This window comes from Limanda limanda, chromosome 17 (assembly GCF_963576545.1).
Source record: "Limanda limanda chromosome 17, fLimLim1.1, whole genome shotgun sequence".
Lineage (NCBI taxonomy): Eukaryota > Metazoa > Chordata > Actinopteri > Pleuronectiformes > Pleuronectidae > Limanda > Limanda limanda.
In genome coordinates, this window is record NC_083652.1 from 21,940,741 (window position 1) to 21,954,201 (window position 13,461).

At 40.6% G+C, this 13,461-nt stretch overlaps 1 protein-coding gene across 1 annotated transcript; it reads right to left on the reverse strand.

The window, feature by feature from the left end:
• Positions 1-1,115: 1,115 nt before the first annotated feature.
• LOC133023807 (trypsin-like) lies at positions 1,116-7,872 on the reverse strand. Its single transcript, XM_061090876.1, has 6 exons — positions 7,818-7,872; positions 6,602-6,622; positions 6,208-6,370; positions 2,028-2,296; positions 1,688-1,827; positions 1,116-1,388 (listed from the first exon to the last, which is right to left on the reverse strand). Exons 1-6 carry the CDS (start codon positions 7,870-7,872, stop codon positions 1,116-1,118), a joined length of 921 nt encoding a protein of 306 aa, XP_060946859.1.
• Between the last annotated feature and the right edge of the window lie 5,589 nt (positions 7,873-13,461).

Genomic DNA, 13,461 nt, shown 5'->3' on the forward strand with positions numbered 1-13,461 from the left:
GTTTCCATAAATACTGTGAAGTACTTATAGTGGGTACTTTCTGAGTAACCCTGTGTTAAGGTCCCTCCACAGAACAAGAATGAGCCTCCTTGATTAGGGATAAAAAAGCTTTTTTGCCGTGAGTTCTTCATGAGACTAATACTGTCAGACTTAGTACTTGTCTAAAATATTACCAAGTACTCAGACTGTGTATTTTTGGAGCAATCCTCTGATCAAGTCCCGTCCACATGATCCGACCAGGCCTCAGAGGTCCTGGAAACTGAGTCTGAACTGCCAGGTTGTTGCTGGGCAGCATGAAATGTGAGCGTGGTTCAGAAATTGCAAATTGATCTGTTCAGTCCATTTTGTTCACAACAGTGAACAAAACTCTGTGATCAGGTTCAGTGAACAGATCTACTTGGTCAGGTTTAGGGAATCATGAATTCAGCATCAACTCCAAACGTTAAGAAACAAGAATCTTTATTTAACATTTCCAGTTTGATAGAACCCACACTGACTTCATCGGTTCATATAAAATCATATAAATTGGTGTATTTGTCCATAGTTATGACGTACTTCATGTAAGCTTTGTTTAAACGGTAAATCACAGCTGTTCAGTGTAAACATAGTCTGAAGGTGTTAAAAGTTACAGTAATGAATAAAAAAGTAAAGTAAAAGGAGTCCAAAGTAAAGCTGCTTGTTCAAAGTCACAGTTTCAAGTTTGAACCTAACTTTCAGTGCAATTTTTTTATATTTAAGCGCATAAACACAGAAAAATTCTAACATACAGAAAAAAGACATCAATGTTTTCAGGTAAAAGAATAAACATCTGATCGAAGACTAGATGATAGCGTCCTGTACTAATATGATCTTTACTAAAGTTATAGTTATAAAGTTGACGTTATAAATTATTTCACAGTGATTATGTGACTCATGATCTGTTCAAATTGTATTATTACTAATTACGATTTAACTTAATCATCAAATAGAAAAAAAACTTAATTAAATGTATGAATTTGAAAAGACTTTCCTATTGGTCTTTAATATTTGATTAACCTTGTTCAGATGGATGTTTTTATGGTTATTTGACACAATTCATAAATGTTCCTGACGAACATCTGGCATCATCACACATCCTAGGAGAGCACGAAGAGCGGGAGGAGAACAGGAAGGATGCACAGCAGCAGGGGGAGTGAGTGGGCGAAGGAGTGAGAGGAGGAGCTCGCTCCATCGCCGCTGAAGCCCGGCTGGTTGATGGAGATGTGGCTCTTGATCCAGCTCTCGTACTCAGACACACGGGCGTAGACTCCTGGGAAGTTGGGCTGAGCACAGCCGTTTCCAAAACTCACCACTCCACCCAGGACCCACCTGGAGCCGTTCTTACTCACCAAGGGGCCGCCGCAATCCCCCTGGACAGGTCACACGAGACAGTTAGAGGTTCAGTGTGAAGAATCTAGTGACATCTATTGGCGAAGTGCCATGTTGCAGCTCAATATCCCTAAGGTTGAGTTTGTCCAGTCTGGGCTACTGTACAAAAGATGTAAATATAAAATATTTAAATATATAGTATATAAATATGAAGGGCCCATTCTAAGAACACAACCATTCATACTCAAAAAAAAAAAAACAGAATTTCACCTAAATCTTACAGACTGAACATTGAAATACCAAACGTGTCCCTGGCCCTGCTGGTGTGCTGGACACTCACCTGGCAGGAGTCCTTCCCCCCCTCGGTCAGACCTGCACAGATCATGTTGCTTGTGATTGAACCGTACGATTCCTGACAGGAAGTCTGGGACACGACGGGAACCGTCACTTCCTGCAGCCTCTGAGGGAACGGAAGGGAGTCTGACAAAGAGAAATTAAGTTAGTTTTGAGATGGTCAGAAGCGGTCAAAAGCAGGAATGTGATTCTGAAGTTTCCAAACCAGAGCTCAGGGCTGCAACTTGAAATTTTCTGAATGTCCTTGACTTCAAGAGTCACCGCATGATAATAACAATCATAATAATAATAATCATCATCATCATAATCACTATAATACTAACCACCACCACTGTTAATAGTTCCCCAGCCGGTGACCCAGCAGGTTGTCCCCGTTTGGAAATCACTGCCATTCGCTGCCAGGCACACGGGTCGGATGTAGTTGGTGAAACTCACGGTCGAGGAAAGTTTCAACAGAGATACGTCGTTGTCACTGGTTGCTGAATTATAATCTGGATGATTGATTATCTGGATCACGCTCCGGGACACATTGTTAAGGTTGATGCCTTCTAGAGAGTCCCGTCCGAGGGAAACCGCCAAAGCAGACGTGCTGGTGCTGAGAAGAACAACATGTGAGTGTTTGAGTCAGTAACAAGTCTCATGTGACATCAGCAGGAGTTCGGTTGAGTCAACACATTATTCAACCTAGAACTTTCTTTAAAGGAGACAGATGAAGCCTTTCAGTGGTTTTTTCCTCTCGTGTTTTAAAGTACTTTGTGGTTGTGAAGGTTCTGAGTCTGTGGTGAAGGGACTTTCTCTCCTGCACAGGAAACACTGCAGCTCCTGAAACAACTCGTCGTCCAATCAGCAGAGACGTGTATATAAAAAAACGTCTTATTAAAAAGACGGTCACACAGTGGATCATAAAGTTCTCTACAGATGCTGCAGCTGCTGTCTCACATCAACTGAAGATGTTACAAGAACTGTTTGTATTTATAATGAAATTATTAAAATACAATAAGATCGTAGTGATTTAATCCTATGTTATGGACATAGACAGAGACTATAACATCAAGTGTATTCTATTAAACACGTATTTAAACTCATGACGTCTCATTAGAACAGAGTTTGATGCATCATCGTTAACACGTAAATAATACTTTTGCTGAGTCTGAACTCAGCACTGATTAAGATTCATACACGTGTTGGAAGCATTGACCAATCAGAGCAGGGCTTCATCAGGAGGGGGTCTTGTTTTTTGTTTGTTTTGTTTGTTTGTTTATTTTGACAGGGACAGTGCATATTAATAGACATTTCTGTAAATATGCCAGATTTAGCCAGAAGGTTAGTTTCCATCTGCAGTCCTTGGCCAGATGTAACAATAGGCTCCCTAAAAAGCAAATAAGCAAATAACAGAAAGAGTTTAAAAAAGAACATAGAAAAGCAACAGATAAAACATTAATTATAACCACATACAAGTATTCAGTAGTTCAAGCATTAAAATAGATGAAGCATGCAGGACAAACAAGAGTCAGCATCAAACAAACACAAATTGAAAAGGTAGACTAGGACTTATAGAGGACATCTATATGTGTTAGACATCGAGGCAGTAGCCCACCAAAGCAGACAGTACATGCACAACAAACTAACAAAAAGTCGACATGACAATAGTACATGAAGCAGCACAGGAGAGACATAGAACGAGCTACAAAAAGCATACAAACAAGCAAGCATACAAAGTAAGTTGCAGGACAAATTCACAGACACGCTGACACAAGGAGGCAAGAGCAGGCGGGTCAAGTTTAGTGCTGGCAGATCATATTATCAAACAGCCACTGTTTCAGATTAGAACTAAATGACCGATATGTGTTTAGGTCTCTGATACATGTTGGGATGTTATTCCATTCACGTGAGGCTGCAACAGAGAAGGCTGACTGACTAAAGGTACTTTTCCTAAATGGAATAATGCAGTCCCCTTTCATGACTCCTCTTGTGATCCGATGTTGGTTTGTTCTAATAGTTACAAATTCTCTAAGTGGAGGAGGGGCCATGCCATGTATGATTTTGTAAAAGAGACATGCATTTTTGTGCTTAATCATGTTTTCCCAGCTCACTAGATTGTGTTTTCTTAAAATTGCACAGTGATGGAATTGCCTTGGTTTTTTGTCCAGAACTTTCAGTGTTTGTTTATACAAAGACTGTAGTGGTTTTAGTGTTGTGTGATTAGCCTGAGACCAGCTCGTCAGACAGTAGCTCATGTGAGAGAATATCATTGAATGCATGTACATCATGGCTGCCTCGGTGGACATAGAGTTTCGTATAAATTTGAAATTGGCAAGATTGAATTTGATCCTTTTGCAGACAGTTTTTACATGTGCCCTGAAATTAAAGTTGGAGTCCAGAATAATGCCAAGGTATTTAAATTCCTTAACAATTTCTAATTTTTCTCCTGACACAAGAACATCTGGGTTTTCACTACAGTCATTTGTTTTGGAGAAGAACATACCAACAGTCTTAGACACATTTAGTTGGAGACAGCACTGATTGAGCCATGCTGTAATTTTCAGCATGGCCTTTGTGAGTTTGGCAGCAACTTCGGTTTTTGTCAATCCATGCACATACAGCACAGTATCATCAGCATACATTTGAATGTGGGCCTCTGGACACACAGACGGCAAGTCGTTGATATACAAACAAAATAAAAGTGGACCCAGTATGGATCCCTGTGGTACACCAGTGGACAAGGAGAGGGTGTCAGATTGCTGGTTATTTATTCGAACAGTTTGAGTTCGGTTAAAAAGGTATGATTCAACCCATTGACGTGCCTCAACAGAAAAATTAAAATTGGATAACTTGGATAATAGAACCTTGTGATTCACAGTGTCAAATGCTTTGCGGAGATCAAGAAAGACAGCACCGACAACGCCACGCTTATCCAACAGTGATTTAATTTTCTCAATGAAAAAACAATTAGCCGTCTCGGTTGAGTGGTTGGATCTGAAGCCAAATTGCATTGGATGAAGGGGGAATGAGCTGTTGTTCAGGTGGTGTATGATTTGCTCAGCTACACACTTTTCTGCTACTTTAGACATTATAGGGAGGATGCTGATCGGCCTATAGTTACAGGCGGAATGATGATCACCAGATTTGAAAATTGGCGTGACAATTGCAGATTTCCAAATACTTGGAAACTGCCCTTGGGATATTGAAAGATTAACAATTTTAGTGATGGGATTGGCTAATGATGAACCGATATCTTTAAGCATCGTTGAGTCCATACCAAATGAATCTTTAGCTTTTGAGGGTTTGAGAGATTTAATAATACCTGTGATTTTTATTTCTGAGACAGTGTTTATACTGAAGGCTGGCTCCATTGTGTTTACTGAAGACACATTAACATGATCAGTCGAGAAGCCCTTTGCAATAGTTGCTACAGAATCAACAAAGTATCGATTAAGAGCTACTGCTACTTCAGATGGGTCCTTGGTCAGCTTTCCATTCAAGTCAAGTTCAATTGACCTTCCTGCGCTATGATGTTGTCCCATGAGTTTTTTTAACTGAGTCCATATTACTTTCGGATTACCCCGTGCCTCACTAATTATAGCAATAAAGAAATCAGCCCTAGCTTTCCTCAGACCTGTTATCACTTTATTTCTTAACATGGCAAAGTGATATTTGTCATGATAAAATTTTGTTCTAATGGCCTTTTTTAATGCAAGATCACGTTCTTTCATTAGTTTCAAAATGTCTGCATTTATCCAGGGAAGACTGTTCTTTTTATTCCTACTCCTAATGCTACGGGAAAATTCTGCAATTATACTCTGAATTTTACTTGAGAATATTTGACTGCCCTCACTCAGGTTTTTTCCAAATAACAGATCATTCCAGTTAAAACTATGAATAGTGTTTTTATAAGACTCTTGCATGTTCTTGGGGATTCTAATGCTTTCATGTTCCTTAGTAGAGGAGCTAAATCTCTTTTTTGTTAACTTTCTGACCACAAGAGTTAGATTGTGGTCAGATAGCCCAGTTATCATGTTGTACGTTTTTGAGGTTCTCTCCGGTCTGTTACTGAACACTAAATCAATCTGAGTTCTGGTGGATTGGGTTATTCTTGTTGGACCTTTAATCAGCTGTGAGAGATCTAGCCCATCGGTTATTTGTTTGAGGTTCTTTCTAATTGATCTATCTTCCCAATTTACATTAAAATCTCCCATTATTATCACCTCTTTCTTAAAATGACATTCCTTGAGCATGTTTTGGAATTTTTCATAAAAATCATTATTTGAGGAGGGTGGGCGATACATTAAAGGGACAGGAGCTCAAACCAAGTGTTTGAGACAGAGGCTGAAAAGAGGAGCTGCAGCGATGGACAGTCTGAGGAAGTTGATCATGGAGCATTAAAACATTTTACAGTTATAACCCATTATATGATCAACCTGGAGATGACCATAATGTCTCCTTTACGCTCACATCCACTTGGGAAAGGGCGGTTGCTGTGAATCTGTTTGTGTGGACAGGACTCACCTGGGGAAGCAGTGAGCAGCAGTGAGGATCCACTGGTTGTTGATGAGGGAGCCTCCACAGAAGTGACGGCCACCAGACTGCAGACTGACTTGCCAGGGCCACGAGCCGGCAGGGGCGTCCTCCCCCCCCACGATCTTCGTGTTGAGCGGTGCGATGCCACACACTGGAAGGAGAGGGTCAAAGGTCGAGTCACCGCTGCGTGTGTGATGTGTTCACTGTGTCTGTCATTGTGATCCACCAACCGGACCGGTAGAAGCTCAATGAAAGGTCAGTGTGTGCGTGCGTGTGTGTGTCTGTGTGTGTGTGTGTGTGCGTGTGTGTGTGCTTGTGTGTGTGTGTGTGTGTGTGAATTCAGAAAAAAACTGATGATTAATTTTGTGAAAAGGAAACTCACAGTCTAACTGTGCGTTGTTTCCTGTGGGAGAAACAATAAAGAAATACTTTGTTAATAATTTATATTGAAAATGACTTCTACTTTGTGGCAAAGTGATTTTGAAATGTATCAAACTCTGTGGTTGAAATGAAAAACACACATCAGTGCACAGAGTAAACCAGCAGGTTGGTCATGGTATGTTGCTGGGCGAGTTGGGAGCAGGTGAAACTTCCTCAAAGCGACAGGTGAGTTACAGGAATAAAAAGATAATGAGTAAAGAATTATTTCCTGGAGAGACGTCATCGTCTCTTCAGCTGATAACATAAAGCCTCATTAATATGTACTAACTATGACAGTGTAAAGTAATATTCAAATATTAATAATAAAGTATAAATAAACTTCTATTTAAACAAAATACAAAATTAACGTTCAATCTTTCATACTTCAGTCATTTATTTATTTATTGTTTTGATGTGATGTTGTTTAATCCGAACATTAAATTGAACCATTAGATTCAAACATATCATGTTGAGATGAATGATAATATGATGCATTTAGTTCTATCAAACATTTTGCGCTTAGTCTCTTTTAATCAAAGGTTAAACCATCGGACCTGTGACCTTTGAGGGTTTTCAGGTTGTCAGAGAGAACCTGTTTGTCTGGAACCAGGTTCTGAGCTCATTGTTCTTCTGCTTGTTATTATGTTGATGAGAAAACATCTGACTACAGCTTTCTGTTGCTCAGTTTCAACACATCAACGTTCCGCCAACGACCAAACTGACCACAGATCAAATCCCTGAGATCTGCTTCCTTCTCTCTGACCAGATGATTCTAGAGTCTAGTTGAGTTTAAAGTCCCTGCGTGAACTTCTGATAACGTCTGATAACTTTTCCTCTGTGTGGCTGAAGACCGAGGGGTCAGGGCCACAACCCTCTGCAACTCTTTACCTTCATCTCTCAAAACTTACTTTAACCAAACACATTTTACATACGTCTATTTTATTTGTTTCTTTTACCATCACTGATTTCATCCTAATTTCCTCTGTTTCACCATCAGTGGATGGGAAGTTGTGTATTTTATATAAAAGCTGAATTAAAGTAAGTTAAGTCTGATGTGAATTCATAAACCAGTTGTAAAGAGAATGAAGTGAACAGGTTCTATTCAGATTATTTTTACTTCGAACAAGTCAGATTACTGACAGTGATCCTTTACTGACAGAATATGTGACAGCACCCACCTGAGAGCAGGAAGACGAGCGGCAGCAAAGCACAGATGAGCAGCTTCCCCTCCATGGTGTCAGACTGTGTGTGTGGCACAGCAGCTGAGCAAGGTATGCTGGACCAGGAGGGTGTGACTCCTCCTGCCAGTCAAGATGGACATCACTCATTCTCCACCCACACATACCTCAGACAACATGCCCTTATACGTCTGCTCTTTACATACATGACCACAAACGTCTGTTCTTTACATAAATCACATTAAATTACATTTCATGGAGCTGATGCTTTTATCCAAAGCGACTTACAATAAGTGCATCAACCATGAGGAACAAACCAGAGCTGTTGAGAAGCCTCTCCAGGGAATAATGGAGGAAGATGATGAGGAGGACTTGCTCTAACTTTTTAAAAGGATGGGTTCCCATTTCCTACCTCCAAAGGAAGGCATGAAGGCTGCCATAGAAACAATGGCTCACAAAACCATTGTGCAAGAGCCAAAATTTATAGTTGATTGCTTCTCCACAACCATGTCACAGGTAAAACCGAAATTGTTGGACAAACAAAGTCTGTTGTTTCTTTATGAGTCAAAAAAGGCCACAGGCAAAAGAGTGTCACAACTGTTTGAAACAACAAAGATGATGCTGTCTCAGAGAGAGCAGACAACCTTTAGCCATCTCCAGCGTTATGTGAAAAATGCTGACCAAACCAAGTCTGAGAAAATCCTACGCTTTTGCACTGGGTCCTCTGTCATATGTGTTGACAAAATCCTAATTTGCTTTAATGTTGAAACTGGGCTTAGCAGAAGGCCTGTTGCTCATACCTGTGGAGCAACACTTGAAGTACCAAGTACGTACAGCTCTTACCCTTTTGACAACATCCTCTCCAGCAACTACTTAGAAATGGACATCCTTTAAACTTGAGAGCAGTCTTAATGTATGGTTGATAATATTTTAATTATTTACTTTTCGTTTGTCTGTTTTTGTTATTTGTTTTGTCATTGAAATATCTGATGCACTGAACTGTGTGGTGAGCAGTGTGCACTTCTATTTTCTGTTGGTGCAATAGTACACCACAATAGTTTCACTGGATTTTTTGTTACTTTGAAAATGACTGTAGCGTTCATTTCCACAATTTTGAGCATTTATAGAATGTGTGTGCATTTTACCACCAGTAATACTTTAAAGTTCTCAATTGATCTGAATTATCAAACTGCACAGATTAGGCATAATTCAAATTTATTCAGGGTTGCAGGCCAGGATTTCAAAAAAGAATACAAAACAATAAATAAAATATTTTCACAAAAATATCCAGCGTTTGTGCTGTTTTCTACTCAACTCTGACATTACAGTGCTTGGCTACAAAGCTTGTTCAATGTCAGTCTGTCAGTTACATGTCACTTTATGTTTGTACTACTTGGTTGTAGAAGTAATAGACATCTTGTGATTTTTGTGTGATGAAATATAGATTACAAAACAAGCAAACACATTTATCAAATATTCATCACAGACAGAAGAAGATTCATTAGTTTTCTCCAGCAGTTGTCTGTTTAAAAACACACACACACACGGTGGTGGACGTGGGGGTCATCAAGAGGTCATGGGGTCAACAGGAGTTCAGTCAGACAACTCCTTGACAACCTGAGAGTCATCATGACTGTTCCACAGGCTGGTAATGGATGTCCACTTGTCTTTATTGATATATTTTCTCATGTTGTCAATGTTTTGTTTTATATTTGAAATAGACATTAATATTTAAACATGAAAATATAAACATAAAACCAGTAAGGGCTTGATACAAACCCACATAGGTCAATCAGACTCAAACATCAATTCACTGCATAACGATAACGTGAAGGTGAGGAGGGAAACTCATCAGCTGATCAGATATCAAATTGTTCTACTTCACAGCTAAACTCACTGGCCCCTACAGGACACTATGGATATAACTGACTTACAGAGATGCAGTGATGGCTTCTCTTAGGTGCAAATACAGGCTCACAGCCTGATATGGATCTGTTGTTAGAGTCAGATGAGACTGTGCCATAAAAATATGGCACAGTTCATATACATCTGGATCACATGGTATTGACACGCGAAATACACATTCATCTTTGCACAGTTGAAGATGTTCATCTTCAACGGAGGAAAGGAAGTCTCTGGTCCCATAGAGTTGAGGTAATGCATACATCACATTGGGCCGACCACTGGGGACGTTGGTGTTTTTTGATGGTCTGATGGTGTGTGCATTCCAAACCTGTGCAGTATCATCCAACTCATCCTGTTAAAAAGAATAAAAAGGAAAATACAAATACAATTAGGAAGAACTGTACATACGCTCCTGATCAAAATCTTATGACCAGTTAAAAAATTGCATGAATTTGCATTCTGCACTGTTGGATCTTAGGAAGGTTCTAAGTAGAGCTTCAAAATGCAAAAAGAAGAAATGGGAGCAAGAGACCAAAATTTGTGAGCAGGCAATTTATTGAAAACAACAATTTAACTCAAATAGGCTGTTCATCAGCTGATCAAAAGTTTAAGACCACAGCCTTTAAAAGCCAAAATCTGTGCAAAAATTTGGATTCCATGTCATTTCCTGTCAAATAATCACACTGTGAAGATCTCTTGATGGCAAAGGCAAAAAAGCTCACCGTCTTTGAACGTAGTAGGATTGTTGAACTGCATAAACAAGGCCTCTCACAACGTGCCATCGCTGCTGAGGTTGGACGTCATTTTGCATTTCTTAAAAGGTCCTCAGGGTTATGGAACAAAAAAATCAAGTGGTAGACCCAAAAAAATCTCACCGGCGCTGAGCCGGAGGATTCGAATGGCTGTCCGTCAAGACGCGGGACGATCCTCGTCCCAAATAAAGGCCATTACTGGTGCTGACTGCAGCCCAATAACCATCAGACGGCATCTGCGAAGGAAGGGCTTCAAAAACAAGAAACGTCTTCAAAGGCCACGTCTCCTTCAACGCCACAAAATTGCCCGTTTAGACTTTGCAAGGGAGCACCAAACATGGGACATTCAAAGGTGGAAGAAAGTTTTATTCTCTGACGAGAAAAAATGTAACCTTAATGGTCTTGATGGCTTCCAACGTTACTGGCATGACCAGGAGATGCCACCTGAGATGTTTTCTACGCGGCACAGTGGAGGGGGCGCCATCATGATCTGGGGTGCTTTTTCCTTCAATGGAACAATGGAGCTCCAGGTTGTGCAGGGGCGTCAAACAGCAGCTGCCTATGTGGAGATGTTGCAGCGGGCATCCCTCATGACTGAGGGCCCTCGTCTGTGTGGTGACGACTGGGTTTTTCAGCAGGACAACGCTCCAATTCACAATGCCCGTACCAAGACTTTTTTCCAGGAGAATAACATCACTCTTTTGGACCATCCTGCGTGTTCCCCTGATCTTAATCCAATTGAGAACATTTGGGGATGGATGGCAAGGGAAGTTTACAAAAATGGACTTCAGTTCCAGACAGTGGATGCCCTTCGTGAGGCCATCTTCACCACTTGGCGCGGCATTCGCACTAGCCTTTTGGAAACACTTGCATCAAGCATGCCAAAACGAATTTTTGAAGTGATCAACAATAATGGTGGAGCTACTCATTACTGAGTCAGTTTTTGACACTGTAATTTCTGTTTTACGAGTTTTTTTTTTTTTTTTTTAGCTGTGGTCTTAAACTTTTGATCAGCTGATGAACAGCCTACTTCAGTTAAATTGTTGTTTTCAATAAATTGCCTGCCCCCAACTTTTGGTCTCTTGTTCCTATTTCCAACAGTGCAAAAATGCAAATTCATGCAGTTTTTTAACTGGTCTTAAGATTTTGATCAGGAGTGTACATACACACTTAAATATTGCACTAAATTATGACATACACCCTCCTCATTTTTTTTCCTCTCCTCTCCCTCCCCTGACCTCCTTTCTGTCTCCTTCTCTCTTCCTCACTTCTGTTTATACCCCTCCCATTTCACTCACATATGAAAACACGGTTATGCATAAACTCACCTGGATGAGTCCCATGCAACAAAACTGAAGGATGGCCTTGTCCAGAAACCCACCGTCAAAGAAGCCATTATCTCTGAGGTCTGCAAACAAGAACAACCAAAACTCCACACACTGGCTGCGAAGAAAATTCCACCAATACTCTATTCTTTGGTTGGCGGTGCTTGCTCCCTCCAAGTAACTGTCAGCAGTGCCGTCTGGAGGAATGGGGACGAGGAACCTCTGGAAGTCTCTCACACAGCCATTTTCAGTGCCAAGATTGCCCCTAACAATTCTGGGGCAGCCCCCAAAATGTTGCACTGCTTCAGTGTAATAGCCTCCGATCAGCTTCGGGTCACTGTTTGTCGAGTACGCATTAAGCCAGACTATTTTTCTAGAGAAACCATCAATGCTTCCATTGATGCAGAAGCCATATGGCTTCAGTTTATCATATGAGTCCATGTGCCAGATGAAGTTCGGCCCTTTTGAGAAGTACCTCCGTCTTCTTAGGCGTCCTGCTTTTCTCAATGCGACCCCCCTCGGATCCAGTTCCTTTAGTACCAGCCTCACATCCTCTTTCCTCACCCGTAGTCCACATTCTCTGCACTTGGTATACATCCAGCGATACCCATGTAACAGCCCGGAGTGTTGCAGTTGGTTTCGAATCAAATCCACCAAGACTGCAAGATCCGAGAAGTCTTTCCGTCGAGAAAGTCCTCTCTCGCTCAGGAATCTTTTGAGGTGTCTCTCGCTGATTTCAAAGCCGTGTCTACTGCTGAGCACCGTTTTTATCTCGCTGTATTTTAGGCCCATTTCAAAATATAATTCAATGAATTTCTCCCACTCCATGTTTGTGTCTGTTTGTTTTCGTACCCGTTCGTTGTTCCGTGACCCGGATGTACATTGTCCTAAATACGAGAAAGATCGCGAGAAAGTTTTGCGAGATCTCGCAAAAGTTTCTCGAGATCTCGAGAAAGTATCTCGAGATCTCGAGAAAGTCCATCCTTTTTTTTTTTTTCACCCATCATTTTTCCCCCCCCGTGTCCCCTGGGGGGCTCCGTAATAATGCTCCCAGGGGGAGCATAGACATTACATAATGTTACTTCTTTCTGGTCTATTTTTCCTTTTACCAAAACGAATCTACCTTCTCTGTCATTAATTTGAGATATTAATTCGAATTTGACAGCATTTGAGATCAATATAGCTACTCCCCTTCTCTTTCCTTTCTTATATGATGAGAAGAAGGTGTTTCTAAGCCCCATCTTTTTAATTTTTTCATGTTCAGCAACTGAGAGGTGAGTCTCCTGCCAAAATGCCACATTTATCTTTTCCCTCTTTATTTTAGCTATCATTTTGATTCTTTTGACCGGGTTATTCAGCCCATTAACATTCAGAGACAGCAGGCACGTGCACAGACATTTTGGGGGGCAGGTGCTCAAACCCCAAAAAAGGGAACCCATCGCCAAAACTATTTATAAAATTAAAAATAATAATAATAAATTAATAAAAACTTACTGATTCTCCCTCATTTGTTTGACTAGTTGATGGCCTGATCCAATATAAAAGAGAGATGCTACCCTGAGCTGCTTGTTGCAGTTCCCTATCCTTCTGCTTTTGGAGTCTTTTCTTGGCATTATGCTGCAAATTTTGTAAATGAGATAAATCAATTTTGTGCATAATAAT